The sequence below is a fragment of the Plectropomus leopardus genome, chromosome 3 (assembly GCF_026936395.1).
Source record: "Plectropomus leopardus strain MGB_pleo_1.0 chromosome 3, ASM2693639v1, whole genome shotgun sequence".
NCBI lineage: Eukaryota > Metazoa > Chordata > Actinopteri > Perciformes > Serranidae > Plectropomus > Plectropomus leopardus.
Genome location: NC_142178.1, coordinates 24,097,944 through 24,118,396, shown reverse-complemented (window position 1 = coordinate 24,118,396; position 20,453 = coordinate 24,097,944). Strand labels below are relative to the sequence as shown.

At 39.5% G+C, this 20,453-nt stretch overlaps 1 protein-coding gene across 8 annotated transcripts in view; it reads right to left on the bottom strand.

Moving 5' to 3' along the window:
• Positions 1 to 20,453, bottom strand: part of inpp4b (inositol polyphosphate-4-phosphatase type II B) — a 170,936-nt gene that overhangs the window by 11,877 nt on the left and 138,606 nt on the right. For all 8 annotated transcript variants that reach the window (XM_042484477.2, XM_088075915.1, XM_088075917.1 and 5 more), the window contains 9 exons: positions 14,345 to 14,668; positions 13,288 to 13,429; positions 7,056 to 7,228; positions 5,914 to 6,037; positions 5,203 to 5,329; positions 2,926 to 3,066; positions 2,372 to 2,469; positions 1,871 to 1,983; positions 320 to 474 (listed from right to left, as the gene is read on the bottom strand). In XM_042484477.2, the coding sequence (XP_042340411.1) occupies positions 320 to 474; positions 1,871 to 1,983; positions 2,372 to 2,469; positions 2,926 to 3,066; positions 5,203 to 5,329; positions 5,914 to 6,037; positions 7,056 to 7,228; positions 13,288 to 13,429; positions 14,345 to 14,668 (1,397 nt within the window). The remainder of the gene's footprint in view (positions 1 to 319; positions 475 to 1,870; positions 1,984 to 2,371; positions 2,470 to 2,925; positions 3,067 to 5,202; positions 5,330 to 5,913; positions 6,038 to 7,055; positions 7,229 to 13,287; positions 13,430 to 14,344; positions 14,669 to 20,453) is intronic.

The following is a 20,453-nucleotide window of genomic DNA, read 5'->3' as shown; positions in this document are numbered from 1 at the left end:
ATATTTATTTTGTAGAAAGTAATTGAAATTAAAAAGGCTGGGGTGGATTTCCCAGAGTAACCAGACCACAGTCTCTGGAAATATGAGTTGCGAAACTATTTTTTTTTAAATTATTTGGAGAACCCACTGCTATTGTTGCTGAAATATTTTTTTCTGAGGAAATAAAACCCAAATATCTGCACAGCTTCATAATACTAAATCAAAGAACTTTCTTTGCGTTATGTTGGATAACCGACTTTCTAAATACAGCATGTTTGGGGTTAGTTGGTAAATTAACCTGCACCCAATAGTTTTATACTTTCTTTAATCAGTGTCTTACCTTCGCATACAGTCCAGTGCACGGATGAAGAAATCCTTGCTGAGCTGGTGTTCATCACGTAGGAGGGCACACTGCTCTAATGTGACAGACATGGATGTCCGGTCTTTGGCACTTTTACAGCTGGTAAACCTGATGCCATTTAACCTTCGGCAGATCTGGAGGGAGGTGGAGAAAAAACATGCAATGTTTACATGCACCATTAATTCATCATCATCAAACCATTCATCATCAAACTGCTCCTTTTTTGTCAGTAAAAGTGACTCATCTTATAAGAGGACTTTGCCTTGTTTTACATGTATAAACCTTTATTTAATCAGGAAGGTCCCATTGAGATCGAGATCTCATTTTCAAGGGAGACCTGATTACACATAAAAAAGATAAAACAAACAATTTAAATACACAATATCAGTAAATAAAATCATATAAAAGGTGTCTGCTACGAACGGCCTGGAGTCGTATGCCTTTAACATGAAGTCAGCTGTTGAGAATGAAAAGCTTGCTGGCAAGATCAGTGAGGACGACAAGCAAGATTTATTGTCAAGGCAGTGATATCTCAGTATATGTAGTATATGTCCATTTTGTTCCAATAACATTCATTGACATATTTTAATACAACATGAAGTTTAGTTTACTTGCACACCATTTAAAAACTGCATAAAATCCAGACAAACAAAAACAAGAAAAATGTCAGGAGAGGTCAAGGCTCGTACAAACAGAATGTTTGAACGTAAAATGTGAACATAGCAGAGATCAGAGCAGAGCTGCATTAAGGGAGGTAGTGTGTGCATTTATGCACAAGAAGCAGCGTAACTTCACTGATTATTTCATATTCTAAAAGTTTAGTTCTGTTTCCACTGACAAGCTCATAACTACAGGTTTTAGATTTGCTGCTAAAATGTCCTAAAATATTTGCTGCAGTGACATTACTGCTCTTACCCCATTACTCCAAACAGAAAACCACTTGCTTCTCAAATTTGTGCACTAGGTGCAGGCTTTTCTAGGAAATGGAAGATGGCACTCTGATAGGTTGTATTTATGTTACACCCAAAACACACTTCTGATTAATTCAAGGACTAAAAACAACCATTTTGCCCCTTACATTGTGCCCAGACTATGTACCATTTAACTAACAAAAGTTGAGATGGACACGCCTTAAATGCACTTTATACCATGAGCTATAGATCGTTTAAAATGGGCCCTTAGTCTTGTTTTAATAAATTCTTCCAGTGACTTCTGTGAATCATAAGCACCATAAAAACATGTGCAACAATTCACTGACAGATGCTGAATATCTGGTAAAAGGTCAGCGTCTATACCGTATCCTCTTCCGAACTCAATCCATCATGCTCAGGCAGTTACTTTTGCTCGGCTCAAAGCTCCCATTAAAGTCCATGAAATATCAATATGTCAAAAACTTAATACTAGACTGCATCTCAGTGTTTACAGATCACAGTTACCTTGGTTAGGCAAGATGGAAAGTTTATTCACATGGTTCAGAGAAAACTGTCTTCCTTGACAAGGACAGAAAGTCACAATGGAAAAACCACTCACCGTTCCAGCAATCCATAGTATCTCCACATTCTTTCTCTTCTTTGTAACTACATTCTGGCCCAGGGTTTCAAGTAATTCCTTTATGTCAGTCTGTGTCTGAAAACACGGTAGACCTGTTTGTGGAAAACACAAAACACAGTGCCAGTGAGTGGTTCTGTTTCCTGCTTTGTTCCGGTAAAGTTTGAGGAGAGGCTGTGTTAGACAAAAAGAAACAATTCACTTCACACACATCTCATATTTTATTTTAGACGATTAATTCACTTTTTAACTGATAAAGTATCAATGTGTAAATTATATATATTGCTGTGATGTGATAAACTCATAAGATACTCATTGCACATTATAACAGCTGCTGTGTTCCCCATTTCTTTGTAACTGCATGAAAGAATTGCTTTCTGCAGCAAGGGGACCTTGAACACAATTTCCACTATTTATCAGATGTTTCCAAAGATAAAGGCTATTTGTTGATCGTAAAAGAAATGGAAAAATGTGTGTACTTACATTCTAGTGGCACCTTTTCACTTAATGATTTGTAATATGCTTCTAACATCTCAAAGTTCCTCTGGTTTATTCTTTCTTGAAGAGAGATATCTCCAAACCTGAGCAGACAACAGAGAGAATTAGGGCAATTATAGTGGCGTATCACCAAGACCCTCAAGAAAACAGAATTTTTAACTGTTAATCATCAAAAAAAATATTGCTAAGCAGTGAATGCAGCACTCTGTTAAAAAGGATTAAACATGAAAATAGTTGCAATTGGCTTTTAGAGAAAACAGTTTCAACCATTTAACATTAGTAAATGCAACATAGTTACATGTTAAACAGTTCTTGCCATTTTAGCCATTTTGTCAGTTTTGAATGCCTCCTGCGCAGATGCATTGTTTTAATTAAAATTCCTGGATGTTGATGCACTTGGAGAAAAAAGAATAAGCTGTGCACGACTCCAGTTGTTAATGTGATTTTGATTCGTGTGGGACCGCACTGGTCTTGATTAACAAACACAAAGAGTGTGTGTCCTTAACTGCAACAGAGTGAACAAAGACTGTTTGCAGTACCTCTCTGCTATAGTTTGCTGCTCATTGATGCCCACGTTAAACAGCACCGGAAATACTCGTAGAGGCTTGCCTTCCTTGATCTCTTCTGGCAAGGTCTGGAAAACCAGTCGAGGTAATGGCACTTCTACAGTGAAGTGGTCTCTGAAAGCAGGAGAGAGGAAAAAAAAACAATGGAGGGTAAAAGAGAGACATGATGAAAGAGAAATTCAATATGTTTTGCAATGGTGTAGAATTTGATAAGTTTGGGAAGATGTACAATTTGACACTAAAGACAGGCCTGAGCAAGCTGTACAAAGAGAGACTGATTGTGTGTATGCATGAGAGAGAGAGAGAGAGAGACAGAGAGAGAGAGAGAGAGAGAGAGCACAAATGTGCAAGACAGACTGCCTTACTGATTGACGTGGAGGGGGGGTGGGGTAGGAGGAGAGTAATGTCTTATTATACTTGGCATTATGTGCACAGTGACCAGCTCAAATAAACTGGCTTGACCCTCATGTGGCAAATGTCCTTCGAGTGAACTATTGCTTTTATGCAGAAGCGGTAGGGTAATTCAAACAGCCAAATGCCAAACTGCTGTGGCACGACAGCAAAGAGCAAACTGTTTAATTCACATTTGGACCAAAGTTAAACAAGATTCAAACTTCAGAGTGACTTCCTCATTACTGGCCGTACAGTACAGCTTTGCCTGGTGTGTGATCACACAGTTTTCTTGTAGGTCACTTAAGGCTTTGTTTGGCTTATACAGCTCATACCTTAACTCCCCCTAGCACCAGTATTTGCTATGATTTTTATGCACCTACTGTTGTAGGAATTTGCCCAAGAAGTGCCAGATGATATATATATATATATATATATATATATATAGTGTGTGTGTGTATATCTATATATTGTTCACATACTAACTTGTGTATTTAAGTCTATTAGAGTACTTTTGAAGTTCATCTTAACACCTCTGCAGTCTCATAGTGTGGTTAATATTTGAACAGAAACTCTTGTGAAAACACTCCTCTGTAGAAATAATGCAAGAGGTTTCTGTTGTATTGTTGTTCAAAGTCCAGACATGGAAAAGGAGGTTTCAGAGGTCGGCACAATGAAGAGATACTTGTCCAAGAGGAAATGGCTTATTGCAATTAGCTTATGTTAGAGTGAAATCCTTGTACATTAAAGCTAGTGCACAGTGAGAGATTGTGCAGAGAACTTTCTTCTCTGAGACTGTGATGTTAGTTAGTGTTGCACGCTCCTCGACACAGGTTTTTTGTAAAGAACTATGGAATTTTGTATTACAGCAATGTTATGACACCTGACACATACTGAGGATCATGTAAACCAGCAGGTTACAGTTACTACAAAGATTTCAGAAAGAGCTACTGATTGGTGCGTTACGTTAATAACTTTGACTGAGGAAAACAAAGAAATTGCACATCGAACTCCCTTCATATATTTCACAGTAAGAAAGAACCATGTAGCCTTGTAGTTGTATGCCTCTGCAAACAAATCAATTTGCTGTTTACATCCCTGTCTGTCGTCTCTCATATTGTATATATAGTGAAGATTTTGAAGGAATTTAATAGAGGATTTTGAGTGTATTTTGTGTCGAAATGTGGACACTTTACACACATCTTCTACCCGGCAGCACACAAGATCTATAATTAGCACAGTTTAAAGTTGGAAACCCAAGATAAGTGTCAGCACTTCAGTATTTGACCACATGTCTCCCATTCTGTTCCTGAGTTATGCCATTCATAGCCGGTAAATATTATGTCATATTGAAGTTAACTTTTGATATAAAATGTCACAATTAACATATGAATTCATCAGTTTTGGCAGAAAAAAAGTGACCTTCAAACACTAAAATCTAATCAATTCATTGTTGAGTCCAAGTGGACGTTTGTGCCAAATTTGAGGACTCCAGGCGTTCCTGAGATATCATATTCACAAGAATAAAAAGTATATACGTATGGACAGACAACTTGAAAATACAATCCCTTGGCCATGGCTGTCACCCGTGCAGAAGCATAAAAACTTATTGGACCAGCAGTAAAATAAAGTGTTACTCTCAAATCCTAAAATGATGCTTGTAATTTTAATGTTCGTCAAGAGACTTATAACTGAGAATTATCTACACTGGTTCTTCACAGTGGTCTAAACTGCTGGTGTGCGAGCATTACAACAGGTTTTACTCAACAGCTTTGTCTTGAAGATATGCCATTATCTGCTAAAAGAGACTAATTGAGCATGCGCAAAGAAAAGCAAACAGAGAAGGAGATGATGTCTCACCGTCGGCCACACACTAAAGGCTGGAGGTCACTGAGGTCATCTGTCTTGGCCTCTGTAATCTGGAAAACGACTCTCTGCAGGTCTGAGATTCCAACCTCCATGTCCTCCAGCATCCCGATCTCCTCACCTTAAACGGCGGGACACAACAAGATTAGTACTGATTTGCTTGACAAATGCCTTCTAAGTTAATGAAAGTGAGGGAGGATTTTAAAACGTCAGAGGGTTAAAAACCGGATGATGAATGTAATTAAAACCTGCCCACATTTTATGTTGCAGAGGCATTATATTTGTCTTTCAGCTGTTCATTTTGCTGACCAATCCATTTTACTTCCTTGAGAGCTGCACCATGAGCTTTGGCAAATCAGGATGAATGAGAACTTTGATCAGAGTGGTGCAGGTAGCTGGAATAAATGTACTCATATCTTACTAGGAACTCTCTTAACTCAGTCTCACTTTATTATCAGATAAGAATTCATTTATAGACAACCTTCACTGAGAAGCCTGTAATTAAGACAATATGCCAAAAAAAACTGCCGTGACACATTAACTTACTACATATTATGATCTGTCACATCAAGTTACCCAAGCTCATCTAAACCACACTACTCTTTTAGGTTTTTCCTTTCTAGAAAGCAAATAAAAGTGAACACCTGTGTTCAGTGGAGGTTTTGAGGTTGCCGGTTCCAATTTTACTCTTAAAAATGTACTCACTGTAGGTGCTGAGCAGACTCTCAAACTGGGCCACCAGGCCAACCAGGTGGAGCTGCCTTAGGAAGCCTTGGTCCTGCATTCCTGCATACAGCCTCATAACAAACCCGCAGGCTAAGGCTGCCAGCTGTTTAAAAAAAACAAACAAAACAAACACACACACACCCACACACCCACACACACACACACACACACACACACACACACACACACACACACACACACTTAATCTCCTGGAAGTTGTCCCTGGCCCAAACAGGTAGGCAAAAATGTGGTAAATGGTTAAGAGACTTGTACAGCACCTTTCAAGACTTCCAATTACTTTTGTTCTGTATTTGTTTTTGTATGCTGTTAAGTTTTGTCTACTCTATAATGTAAAGTGTCCTTAGGTCCTGTGAAAGGTGCTACATAACTCCAAGTTATTTATATTACTATCATCATCATTATCATCACCTTTTTTCTTTTATTTAAACACTTTGAATCTTTTGTCACATTCACCCATTCACAAACACATTCATACACGGGCAGCCAAAGCTACCATACAAGGTGCCACCTGCTACTCAGTGAAACATTCACACACACACACACACCGATGGGTCAGGAGCAACAATTCCACAAGTAGACTAGAGGAGTTGGGGATCGAACCACCATCTCTGGATTAGTTGACAACAAAAGCTGCAGATGCAACCCTACAGCTGGATTTATATAACAAAGTCTGAGTTGTAATTATCTAATGGTAAACAACGTTGTCACTTCTTTGGTGATTGTTTGTTTTAAACTTGGAAAAATATAAAGTTTATAGCACAGCATTTCCAGAGATATTCTAACTTGACAGCTTAAATCTAAATGTATGTAACCACTTCATTATGAGTAGTAAAATGTTTTTGTTGCTTGAACAAGCTTGGCATGAGTTTGGACCAAAAGGACTGACAGTTAGATAATAAACTGTTTTATAGCTCAACTGGCAAAACTAAAAAATGTCCAAGCATTTCAGACTGTTTGTGATTGCTTTTGTGAACATAGGGGGAAAAGAATCAAACATTTACCATAATAAGGGTGTTCTGCAGAGAAAAACCTCCATATCAGATGAACTAAGACAGGGAAGTTACTGAGGAATTGTTTATTTTCTGAGTGTGGCTACCTACTGCCTGACTGAAGACCACGTCTCGCCTCTGTTGGAGGAGAAAACCCTGTGGAATGCTGCAGGCTGCCTCCTGCAGGAGCACAAAGGTCATGGCTCTCTTTGCCTTCTCCACCACCTCCATCACGCACTCATTTAACCTGGTCACCAGAGGATGCAGCTGCTCCCTCCAGTCGCCTGCAGAGAAAGACGGAAAAAAGGGGGGGCGGAGGTGGAGACATACATGGAATGACAGTTATGATATGGTCAAAGATAACAATATGACTTAAGGCTTGTGTTATCAGTCAGAAACAACACAGAGTTCAGCCTTTCTTGTTTTCTTTAAAATTGAGAGAGGGTTTAGCAGAAAGGATAACACACACACACACACACACACACACACACACACACACACACACACATTTAAAGCTTTTTTTAAGAAAGCATAGGTTGTCTGCTAACTTAAGAAACACACGTACTAAAACATGGTCATAAAGTTATGAGCACACGCACATGGCCTCAGTATCTTACTTTATTTAGCCAATTTTAAACCATATTTGTATCACAACAATGTGGGTAGTATGTGTAGATGAACTTTGGTAACCTCCCTTCCATCTAAGCAGTACCTTGATCTCCTTCCTCCCTCCACATCAAAACTCCGCCAGGTGTTGGAAATTGATGCACAACACCTCATCAGGTGGAGTTTTGCTGTCTCTCAGGCTGCTGCTTGAACTACATGCTGTACTTCCACATTTTTGTATTACCAGCCACGCATGCCGCCATCCCAGTAACAACAAGTATACAACTCGATACAGACCCGCCCGTCTCTTTCTTTCAAACTCAGATTGAAATCATCACACAGTACAACTGTTGCAGTGCTGTTCGATTATATATCACGATAATGTCACTGTACTGCCTTTTTTTTTGCCTAAAACATTTTTAGAAACACATTTTAATAAAGTGTTTAGCTGTAATAGTTTGTGAACAGGGAGTGGGCACTATAGTGCTTCCATCACAATGAAGCCAAAAAAACGGAGATTAAACAGTAAAACCAAGCAGCGCTGATCAAATATAATACAAGATTCTGTTGCCTACTGCTTTCTCGAATATTTTCAAAAACACATTTAAACTTATGGTTTAACTGTTATACAAGATCATTTTTTACGGGCCATTGTTTCACACATGCAAGTTTGCATTACATCATGCATCGGTGGGAGCATTTATTGGTTCAAAGCAGCACAGTGCATTCTGATAGTTGTAGGTTTTCTACCTCTTGAGCAAAATGTCCTTTTTCTCTCTGTTTTCTCTGGTCCTGTAGCACCAATTTCAAAAGTATTTGCATTTTCCTTCTGCAAAGGCAGGCTAGACTTATTAAGAGGCCAGCTTCCCAATGAAATACTTCCTTAAGTGCTATTATTTTCTTAAGGGCACGGCCACAGAGCCACAGAGTGGAGGTCATGGCTGTATTGGTGTCTTCAAGCATGCTTGCTTTTTTGGTTTATGTATACGGTATGTGCAGCAGAAGTAAGTGTACAGGGGCTGATTGAATCAGAAATATGGATCGTAGAATGTGGCGATAATCACAGTATAAATATTAAGAATAAAACACTTTCAGACAGTCTCATCACTAGTCTCAAAGCTCTGCAACAGATGTGCCAATCAGTGAAGTATGACAACAATAACTCTTCGCTCCTCCAGGAAATTACATTGTTGTCTAGATAGTGGCACGATGTGAACACACAGCACCACAAATCTGCAGGCAAAGGCAGATGGTGTGGGGTTTCTTAACAGTTAATTAGTACGCAGATGAAAGAAATAAATCATTTGAAAAAAAGTTTGTTAAAGCCATTTTCATGTTCGCATCAATATGACGCTATTTCAGTCATAATACTACACCACACATCCTAAATGACCGCATCATGTTGTAATTGATGTGTCACATCAGCATTTGCACCATTTTACATTTCAAGAATAAAACATTACACACCATGTTTGTTTAAAAAAATGGGAAAGGAAGCAATGATGAAGATAATTAATGACCATAATCAAAGTAATCTAATGTCTCCCGCATAAACACACAAAATAAATAGATAAAATCAACCTCTCTGATGTGTGTACAGGTGTGTGTATGGTATTTTTTAACAGCCTGGTGTTGTTTGCATGTAATTTAATCAAGATAAACACAATGAACAGCCGTGTGTAATGGCACCACGCTGCTGCGGTGTGGCACTTCTCAAATCAGAGGCTGCAGATTTATCAACATATCTGTCCTGCTGCCTTCAGACAGCTGCAGGGATTTAATGAACTGAAAAACAAGGGTTTGATACAGTATTATGCAGCCGTTTCCAACAGATACTGTAAGTATGACCGCTTCATTTATAGATCAATGCAGACTGTTTTAATAATGTCCCCACTCTTACCACACTGAAGCTTACACTGGATTAAAAGCAATATTTTTAGCCTCGTGCAAGCTCGCAAACTTTTCCAATTTCCCTCAATTAACAGACGATGACAGCCTGTGAAGAAGGGGTTCACCTAGGCATAAATTGTCAGAAATCTCAGCAATTTACAGAGCTGCTCACTGACGAAAAAGGGGTACAAAAAAGGTTTATCGAAATGTATCCTGTTGTTGAATTTGAACAGTTTGACATTTTAGGCATTACCTGGTTATCGCTGCACATTTACCCCGAGTATTCAGGTTGCTTCTTTTGAAAAAGTCCCAACATAAGCTACAGAATAACTCTTCACCAAAAAGAGAAAAAATAAAAAAAAAAGTTAATTGTCAGCATGTCTAAAAGCCAATGCCATCCATAATACAGTCAACTCATTTTCCACTGCCTCATCTGAATAAGTCTTCCACCTGTGCACTGTACACACTGCACTGGGCATCAAAATAGCACATAGACTGGCAAAGCAAATTACAAAGTCAGGAAGACACCAACTGAGCACTGCTAGGTCATTCTGCCACCACAAAAATAGGGCCTGTAACATTAACTACCTTAATGCCTAATAGCCACCTCACACTGTGGTTCATTAAAAACACAATTAAATTGTTTGTTTACTTCCTTAATGTGGTGTCATTCCTGTAGAAACAAGATGTTGAATAAGAAGTCAACACATAGAAAGATTGCTCTAAAGTGACAGTATGTCAGCTCTGGCAATGCTGGAGAAGCAGTTCTCTCTTTACTTTTAGCAAACAGTTGTTAGCTGTTTGAGCTTTGCTTATCACTTGCTAACTTGCTTTCACAAACTCACAGGATAAAAGCAAAGTGAAGACCTGAACACAAGCAAACCTGAGGAAAACCCAAGTGATATTCACAAGCAATAATCTGTGTGAAATCACAAACTTCCTGCAGTTATCGTGTTCACTATTTGGGGTATTTGTACAATTTATCAGTTGTTTTATATTTCTATTGCTATGTACTAAATAAGAAATATCTATGAAATATGTCAGTCAGGTGTTTTTAGTTTGCTTAAGGATAGATAAAGGATTCCTTAAGAGAAACTGGCTATGGATCACTGTCCCAAAGTACAACAACCCCTGGTTGGAAATCCCAGACGTAAACTGTGTACTACATACAAATTGTCATAATACATTAGTGTGATATTTATTTGAGATGTATTAACTTAATTTCCTTTACGTCTTCAATTCAGAGGCAATACAGTTTATCAACTGCGCGCTCAAAGGTGAAATGGATTCAGTATGCAAACAAACTTATTTGAGTATACTTAATTTTGTCACACTGCATATTCAAAACCTATTTAGAAACAGCAGGAGTTGGGATACAGCTATAGTGTGATTTCATGGGGACTTGTACAAATTTCCTCCATCCAAAACGAGTTTCTGATAATCTCCTCTCCAGCCAACAGGGGGCAGTGTTGCTTTACCAATGTGCAAAACTAGTTTTCCCACCAAGCAGGTTAAACTTCAACATATTGAAAAGTTCTTGGGGGTAAGTGGGGATCAGTGTGGACATGCACGCACACCCACACAGATACACACAAGCACAAACACACACAAGCAGATTTGGAAATCACCAATAATGTACAGCACATCAGCCTTGCCCTTGCCTTGTCAGAAAAATCATGGCTTATCTCATTCTGCAAATACCGCCTCGGCACAGAGGAGGAAACAGAACTCCAGCTGTCATCTCTCCGCCAGCCCACCTGTCCAAACATCAAAACCCCCACAGCGCCTTGTCATCAAAAGCCTCGCCTTCACCGGTCTCCGCTATACGAGATAAAGCGTCTCTCATTATTCTGTCCATGTTTGTATTTAGACAAGCAGATGACCACTTGCTCTGAGCCTGTTCAGCGTCTTAATAAAGGTGCTCGGGGGGTAGAGCTTCCCTTTCTGAGTGAACAGCGGGCAGGTAGCCTTGTTCCTACCTGCCAGCTCACGACAAACACACACACACACACACACACACACACACACACACACACACACACACACACAGGCACAAAATGATACAAATGCACTAACACTTAAACACACACACACACACACACACACACACACACACACACACACACACACACACACAAAGCCTCTCCTTGTCGCCTGGTCAGACTAATGCTGCCGCTCTGCGTGCCAGTTGGCAGTCGTAACAGGCTGGGCACTTGTCTGGACACAAGCTTGAGGCAGGATTTCATTGGACGTAAGGGAAGACTGGGCAGCTTGCGGTCAACAGTGAATGGCTCTGCATATCAAATATTGCTTTCATCCACTTCTCTGGCAATGGTTTAAGTTTCTCTTTTCCTAATGCTTAAACAACAGGGAGCCTCGAAGTTGGACCAGAGTCTGGTCTCACTCAGGCTGTAGATATACTGAAAAGCATTCACTGTTCAGTCTTATCTCCCTCACACTGGAAATACATTTGATTTTGTTTACAAATATATTGTTTTATCCAAAAAGATCTTTTTAGGCAACAATTAGCTGCTGTATTGTGACGGGTACAGGAGTGGCAAATCGCTGGCAAGTCACAACACAATATGATCAGCATATGTTGGAAATTAGTATGATGTACAAGTTATAAGCAATTCTGAATTATATGTCATTTATGATGCATCACAGCACCAAAACAACTTCTAAATTGGGTAGGCACACTTTCAATAAACAAGATTCAATAAAAAACTATATTCACTTTATCAAGTTCTTTAACTTTTGCATTTTTGTTTTTTTCACTTTTACAGACAATTAAGATGAAACAGTTGATGTCTGAATCACAGCGTGAGTCTTTTTTCACCCAGCAGGTCTTCTACAGATATCAACAAGCTTCATTTATTAGCTTTAATTAACACACACAAAGGCATTTAATGCAAATTAGGGGACTAGTGATGCAAAAACTCTGGATTTTGGTGAGTAGACTTTGATATGGTGCTAGCTATGGTCGCTTTGCAACTTCAGACACAACCTGCCTTAGCTCTAACAGTTGGCACAAGAGTAAAACCCTGCATCTAACCGTGCTTTTTCCAGGTAGTTAAAGACCGTTGACTGAAAAATAATGGATGTAGCTACCACAACGCCACCCATTAAATTGTAGACACCAATTTTTGACCTCAATTTCGACATTTCAGTCATCGCCATCTTTGGGCGAGAGGGTCGGTGGATCTGTCTGAGAAGCTGCGGACACTAAAGGCGGACGGCCTGTCACTCAAAGCTGCCCTCGCTTAACAATGCCTAACTTTAGACTTTACTGGAATGTAAACAGGTGTGTTATATCAAAATCCCTCTTATATAATTGTCATGAAGGGGGACATTATCTTTAGAGACGAAAAATTGTTTTCTTGTACCAGGCTGTAAACACGTTTATTCCTGCTGTAAAGTCACATGTCTTAACATGGGTGTCTGTGGGGATTTACTTCATTTTGGAGCCAGCCTCAGGTGACCATTGGTTCATTCATTGGCTTCATTTTTTTGCCGATTGTAAAGTTCCTAGTCTATTAATAATAACACTGTATTGCTGCTTAACAGAATACAGGGAAAGTCATTTAGCAAGTGGAGGGATGGATGGACATCCTTTACAATAAAAAACAATCTTTATGTTCTTAGGCTACAATCAAGATAGGTGACTAATGCTTTTCAGTACTGACCAGCTAACATCAGATAACAAGACTTAATAACAGAACAGGGTTCCCAGTAATAGCCCATTATGTGCCAATGTGCAAAATTACACCCATTCATAACATAAACATGCCCATGTTCAATAGACGTTTCACTGATTGATGACTGCGCTTCACAAACATTTAATTACCGGGGTTGTGTGAGGTGATGACATCAGCGAGCTGCTGCTCAGGGGCTGGCTCCTGCTTCTTGCTGTTGTCTTCCTCCTGGAGTTTATCCACCATGGCGATTACACAGTTGAGACATTTGGCAACACTGGCCCACACCCTGTCCTAAAAGAGCCCAACACACAATCAGCAGTCAGATCAGCCCTACTGATTAGGTCTCTCTTCCTCTGTTTGTGATAATGAAATTTGGGAAACCACAAAGTGTTGCAAATATTTAAATATAAACTGTTAAAGCAGCTAAAACGGTGAAAAAATGAATTCTGTGTGTCTAAATAAAGGTGTTTCCCTTTATAGTCTAAACTGGCTTTGTGTCCAAAAGGTCAAAAGGAAATAGCTGTCTGGCTATTCTGAGATTACTCTCAAAGCATTTCAATTGTTTCCAGCATTCTCTTGCTTTTCCTGAGCTCCAACTGTTAATGGACGAAAACATGCTTTCACTTTGGGTGTATGTGTGTGCAAATATGACAATCCAAGTGTGTGTGTGTGTGTGTGTGTGTGTGTGTGTATTGTAAGTGACGGTGTGTATTTTGGTCTCTTGTGCGTCAAAAATGTGGTTTGAACATCATGTAACGGTGAGGAATATTTTGAGCGATAATTAGGCATTGGTGTGCAGAAATCATGACAAACTCCTGCTGTCGGTGAGGCAGATGCTGTCCTCACGCGCAAACAAACCATACACACTTCAATGAAAAGCAGCAGCATGACTTAAGATTCAGAGACAAGGATACCACAAAATAATCGTGCAGCCAGTTTGTCATATTGAAATGTTAAAACTCCTTTGAGAACACTCTCATTAAAAAGAGTAATATTTGGTGTGCAATCAAATTGAGCAAGTGATTAAAATTATTTGCTAAGAAAATTCTTCACCTGTAATATAGTAATAGTTTATCTCCCTGTGTGTGCTCCATCGTGAGGGCCAGCAGTAAAATGGAGGCTTGTCACACTGTACTTTAAAATAAAACTCTAAAAAGTCACAGCTTGGAAAGACTGTTAATGACTTAGAAAAGTAGTCACACTCACCCATTCCTCCTCATCATACTCTTTATGGTGCGGTATGGAGTCTTGGTGCTTCAGCTGCCCACCTTCTCCTTTAGTCGTGGTTTGTGATCCTTCCACGTTATTACACACAGGTGTGCTGTCAGTGATGGACGTGGTTGGACTGTGGCCTGGAAGTCCCTGAACCGGGCTCTGATTTTGCTCATGGTGGATGTGGCCTTGATGTTGGCCTCCCTGCACTGGGGTTTGCTTCTGGTTCTTGGAAACGTACCCAGGCCGTGCTGCATGCAGTGCCAGTAGTGCACTCTTGACCAATTCATCCTTAAGTGTGTGAACAAATTGTTCTGTCTGTTGCAAAGAGAGATTGAAAAAAGACACATATTGAAAGTTATTGTGGGAAGGCACAGCAAATTAAAATTTAAGTGCTGAAAAAGTAAAAGAGACAAAGTGGGTGAGAGGGATAGAGAGAAATTGTCACACTGGCGAGGTGAGTGGTTGGAGGAAAATACAGGTGGAAGTGAGCTTGGAAGCGAGTAGCTATTTACAGAGGAAGTGAAGAGAGACAAAGAAAATGAACACTCTCCTTCACCATATAGTAGCTGCTCTCCATTACTGCAGCACAGCCAGTGAGCAACAAAAACAGCAACAAACAACAAACAATTCAATTACTCCTCCTCCAGCCTGCTTCTCCGAGGAGCACACCTCCTTTGATCTCAAATTCACCAGCTACTGTAAGTTGATGATGATCCTGGTACCAGGGCGCCTCGCGCTCACTGTCGCTACTGCGTAAAAAATGATAAGGGCTCTCAAGAGTAATTGAGTTAGCCCTGCAATAAGCAATTTTATTACCACAGCAAAATGCAGCTGAACAAAACATGAGCCAGGCCGTCCATGAAAAGCTAGATCATTATATACATACAGTATATGTGCCACACACACATCCTTTTCCTGCACCCTGCCTTCCTGATGGGGCCTCAACAGTGAGCTTGTTGAGATTGCGAGAAGTTGAGTAGACGGCTTAGTCAGCAAAGAAGTTGATGACTGTGGAAAAGAACCTCAGGCCAGAGCAGCCTGTGCCGTACCAGAGACGTTTTGTGAGGACGTCATAAGGAAGTGATTCTGAATTTTTTTGGCTGGTGACTCCTTGAAATGAAATGTCGACTTGTGAGCTCGTTCAACAGGCTGCACAAGGACATGACCTGTCAGCAGTTTTACAAATGAGCGTTTTTCACTTCTCTGATTGTGTCATTTACCTAATCTATCTATTATGCCTCCAACTATCTATTGTAATGTAAGAAAAAAGTAAAACAGGTTGGAATAAGAAACATTTTATTCTCATATAATCATATATTGTAGCCATTTGGTGAGTTGAGCCCCTCTTGATGGGAATAACTATCAAAAGGTTTTGTGCCACTTAAGGTCTTCAGCGCAATCTCTTGAAGTTTGATAGAAATCAAAAAAAATATTTTCTCTCATGTTTAGCATTTATTCATTTGCTGTTTCTTGGTGCTCTAATCCTCTCTGCCTCTTATATTAAAAAGACCTGACTACATTTGACCGATGGTTTTTCTGCTTGTGTTTATCGAGCCAGTCAGGGGCATCAAGATGTTCTGGGATATTCAACCGAGAGGTGCCATCACATGGAGATGGAAAATATGATTCACTTTGATCAAACTGTTTAGTTCAGTTCAATTCATAGACTTGAAACTGATATGTGGGGTATACGCTGTACAATTTGAGCATGTTCCTGTCCTTTTTGAACCGCATGACTCATCTTAGAGTCAGACCGCATTTCAGCTTTGTCAGGCGTTGTCGAGGGGGCACCTAGGACTGACCGTGGCCTTATTATCTGCTACCTTGGATGTTGGATGAAGTTTTGACATTTCTGAAATTTCGTTGGCCATCGTCAGGCTGTCACAAAGTAGAGGCAGAGCCACAAGCCAATTCTCCAAGGTCAATGCCTTTTTTCTCACTCAATTAATAGTATAACTAGTTTGTTGGTGCTGATAACTTGCAAATTTGTGTGTGCGCTTAAGTGTTTCAAACTTGGACTGACTCGTTTTTGCAGAAATTGATTCTTAAGCTCTTTTTGGGACATTACTGTGAACCATGTGGCCGTTATGGTACTGCCTGCAGCACCAGATTTTAATCAGTGTATACTCAGCTTAAGCCATCACATCAGACAGTGCAGATTCTGGCTGCCCTCATTCAGTAGTAGGTTCAGATTGTTGCTGGTTCAAACTTTCATGCTCAGTCTGGTACAAAACTAGGTCTTCAAAAGAGAGTGCAAATTCAGAAGGTTAATAGCTCTGTAGCCAACTATTTGCTGCAGAGGTATCACATCATAAATGTTTCTATTGGGCCCATAAAGCTAACACACGAGAGATCAGCCAAATGGCTAACTGTCGGATGAACAACTAACTTCTGATTTAGTGCTCCACTAACTTGATTGGGGATAACATGATTTAATCGTGAGGTGCCTCTAGACTGAATGGATCAAACCCTGACACTGAAATTAGTCATTTTGTGTGGGTCGAGATGCTGAAAAAATTTATCCACTAATTAAGAGTTGTGTCTTTCACAGCGCAAGTCTATAGGAAAAAACCTTTTTTGGCCCAATGACATCATGTGATAAACTAGGAAGTTGTAAATCCACAGTTTGGCCACTGTGACAAATTGGCCTCAAAGCCTGGCGCCACCATTGGGGGCTGAGCCAATATGTTGAAATAATGTCTTTTGTCATACACTTCCAGTTGATCTCTCCCTTACTAGACTGGGATTCCCAACACTGACTTATTGCCTCCGTTAATTTGACAACTTTTCAGAAATTGGACTCATGAAAGCTTTAACTAAGAAGAAACATATTGACATTGTATCTTCACACTGTTGCTCTTATGATGCAGCAACAATCTGCCTCAGTTATTTAAAAAATGACACATTACTGGCCCAGCTGAGTCTGGTTTAGCTGTTCTGCTCTTGTTTTAAAAAATATAAAGGCTGTTATCCACATAGAGTGGGCCATTTGATGAATGTTTGAGCAGAGAAAGCAAATGATGACTACACTTAAAACACCATTGTATTTAATTCATATCCATTTTAATTGCCTTGCATGGATCCAAATGAGTGCCATTACTGTAAGTCAATGATGTGAGAGCTGAAATCTATGGATAAGACCGCTTGTGTAATTGCCTGAGAACAAGCACTTCTGCTTCAATAGTGTTTTGTGACACAGTTGTACACAGGGAAGTATCATTTTACAGATAAAATGCCCAAATGAAGTAAAAAAAAATAAAAAATCAGCCACGCTTGATTCAGTAACCAAAACACTTAACAGGAACTGGGAATTCAAAATGTAAATTCATATTCAAATTGAACTCTGCTCATCTGACCTCAGAGTTAAGTTGCAATCTATGACACCATGTATTATTCATTATCTTGCCTGAGATGAGTGAACAAAGCCACACACTGTATTTAAAACAATCTGGACCATATTTGCACTTCTTAACCACGGGTCACAGCAGTCATGTGTTTGACTAACTTATTTTTCTTATTAATGCAATCCAGGCATTTGTGTTGTGGATGAAAGGAAAGTGATTAGACTGCAACCAAGGAATCATTCAATCACTTTCCTTAATATTCACCCAGCACCGAGGCTCGAATCCACAGCATAGTACAGAAAACATTTTAATGATACACTGTACTGCAGGATCCATATAGATACTGTGTTCAAAGTGAAATATCAGAGGTGCACTCCTTTGGGCAAAGGAGGAAAGCATTGCAGCGTCATTCTCTTACCAAGGCTAAACCAAAGCAACTTTGCTCCTCCACGCGCAGAAGCTAGCTCTTCCACACCTACCTGTTTTAGAGATCTGAAATGCCAAAATCCCTTGGGAGGAATTCTGTTGCTAGTCTTTCTTCAATATATCTGCTGATATGATCTTGACTGAGCAGAAGTGCAAGTCAGAAAATGCCTCTGTGGACTCCTACTGTGAAAAAGTAAGTTACGTTTGATCTAAAAAAGAAGAAAACTGTAGGAATCTATTCACCCCGAATGGTTTCGAATGGTTTTACCCTGAAGGATGAGGCTGAGTTAAAAATAGAGCTTTTTCACTCAGTGTAACTTCACTTGAGAAGCGAAGGCAGGCTGAATGGATAGAGCTGGTCAGATTCCAACTGCACTTGGCTGTGAGGACACTTACTCACAATTGCAAATACGACCTCCATACACCATATAATCTAACATAATCATGCACAGACGATCAAACCACAGCCTTATCCAGGTAACTGTTACGGCGGAGACATATAGTTTGTCCTAGGACACAGCTGGAGGGAGGGGAGATGTGTTGCAATTGCCTTTTCACTATGATTATCATCAGAGGGAAATTATTATTATCATCATCTATAGAATCATCATCATATATAGAGGAGCAACAGCGCATCCGCTGTGCTGTGGCCAATGTTAATCACAATGTGCCCAGGAAAAGTATTCTGGAGTGAAATATCGCATTAGGCCCCGAGTCAGGTGGTCTGAACCAAGAAGGAAAAAGTCAGAGGCAGCCAGTACTTGATAAAAGAGGTTCTTACATCACCCTGATTTTCTCTGGAGGTGTCTCATCTTTCCCAGATTCTCTGAAAGTCTGACTCACTGTCTTCATTGAAGAAACTTCACACACACCGCAGTGACGCATTCTAAAATGCATCCACCTTTACTTTCATGTCTGTCAGAAGGATTGTCAAATATCTGTCTGAGTGTGATTTGGGAGGTTTTATTGGGAAGTCGATTATTTTGATTGATTCATCTGTCAGTTATTTTGCCAATTAATCATTCCATCTATAAAATTCCACATAATTATGAAGTTTTAACACATTAGAGAACCAAGGACCAGGGAATATCTGACTTTTTTGTTTGAAAAATGAACAAAATGATGAACCAGTTATACAAATTGTTACAGGGGAATTTTCCATCAACCAATTAATAGATTAATTGATTAATCAGTGCAGCTCATGTGTGCTGCACTTAAAGAAATAGTTTGATATTTTGGGAAAAAAGTATTTCTGTGCCGTCTTGCCAAGAGTTAGATGTGAAGGTTGATCAAGCTTTAGAGGTGTTGGTACATGGATTTTTTTTTCCTTTTGGACAGAGTTAACATGAAGGGGACGCCAAAGAGTCGCAAGAACCTGAAGAGGTCTTGTTTCTCTTGTTTTGTAGAAAAGGAGTAAAGTGGTGGTTAAGTTGTGGGGTGAATAAATGTTAATTGGCGTATATCTGAACCATGAACCCACACTTATTTAAGTGAGAAATCTTAATGTTTGAAATTGTTTCTATTTTTCATGGTCTCCTCCAGCTAAAATAATGAAACTAACCACTGGAGGCTAGCAGAGATTTGAAGACAAAATTCAAAATGTAAAGTTTGTTCTCAAATTCATTTTATCTTCATAGATTACACTGATGTTGTATTGACAAGAAAACTGTTGAAATATGACACCTGTTATCTTGTGTTTTTAGAGCTATGTGTTTTTGCACACATGAAAGAAATTGTTAATTATGTCATTTCTTAGAGGGAGTTTGGCGTAATATTTTCTACCAGGAGCAGGATGGGAAATAATCTCAAAAGGAATCTGGTTGCAGTCTTGCAAAGAGTGAACCTGCAACATTCCCAGTCTGCAAAATCTTATTGTGCGATTTAAAACTCACACTGTCTTTAGATGTGAGAGAGTGTCAGACTTAAATCTTTTAAAAGTCTTTTTGGAGTCTTCAAGTGGAAGTCTTCAAGTGGATGGTAGGCAAGACAGCAAATAAGCATATTTCCCAAATTGTCACACTATTCCTTTAAGTATTTTGTAGCAAGTTTGTGATTTTAGGCTATATATGTGTGCACATGAGTTTAAATTAATAAACAAGTGAGCATGAGTCTGTGTGTCTGCAAACACAATTTATTTGTGTGTGTGTGTAAAAAAAAAAGAAGCCGATTTACTTGATAGATGACCAGATGTGGAGGAGGAAATACTGATAGAAAATGTGTGATGTTCATGATTGCAGTCTTTGGGGCTTGAAGAGAGAGCGATGTCACTTGAACATCAGGTTTTGAACACAGAGAAAGATACACTTTCACATCTCCAGTGCTGTCAAGCG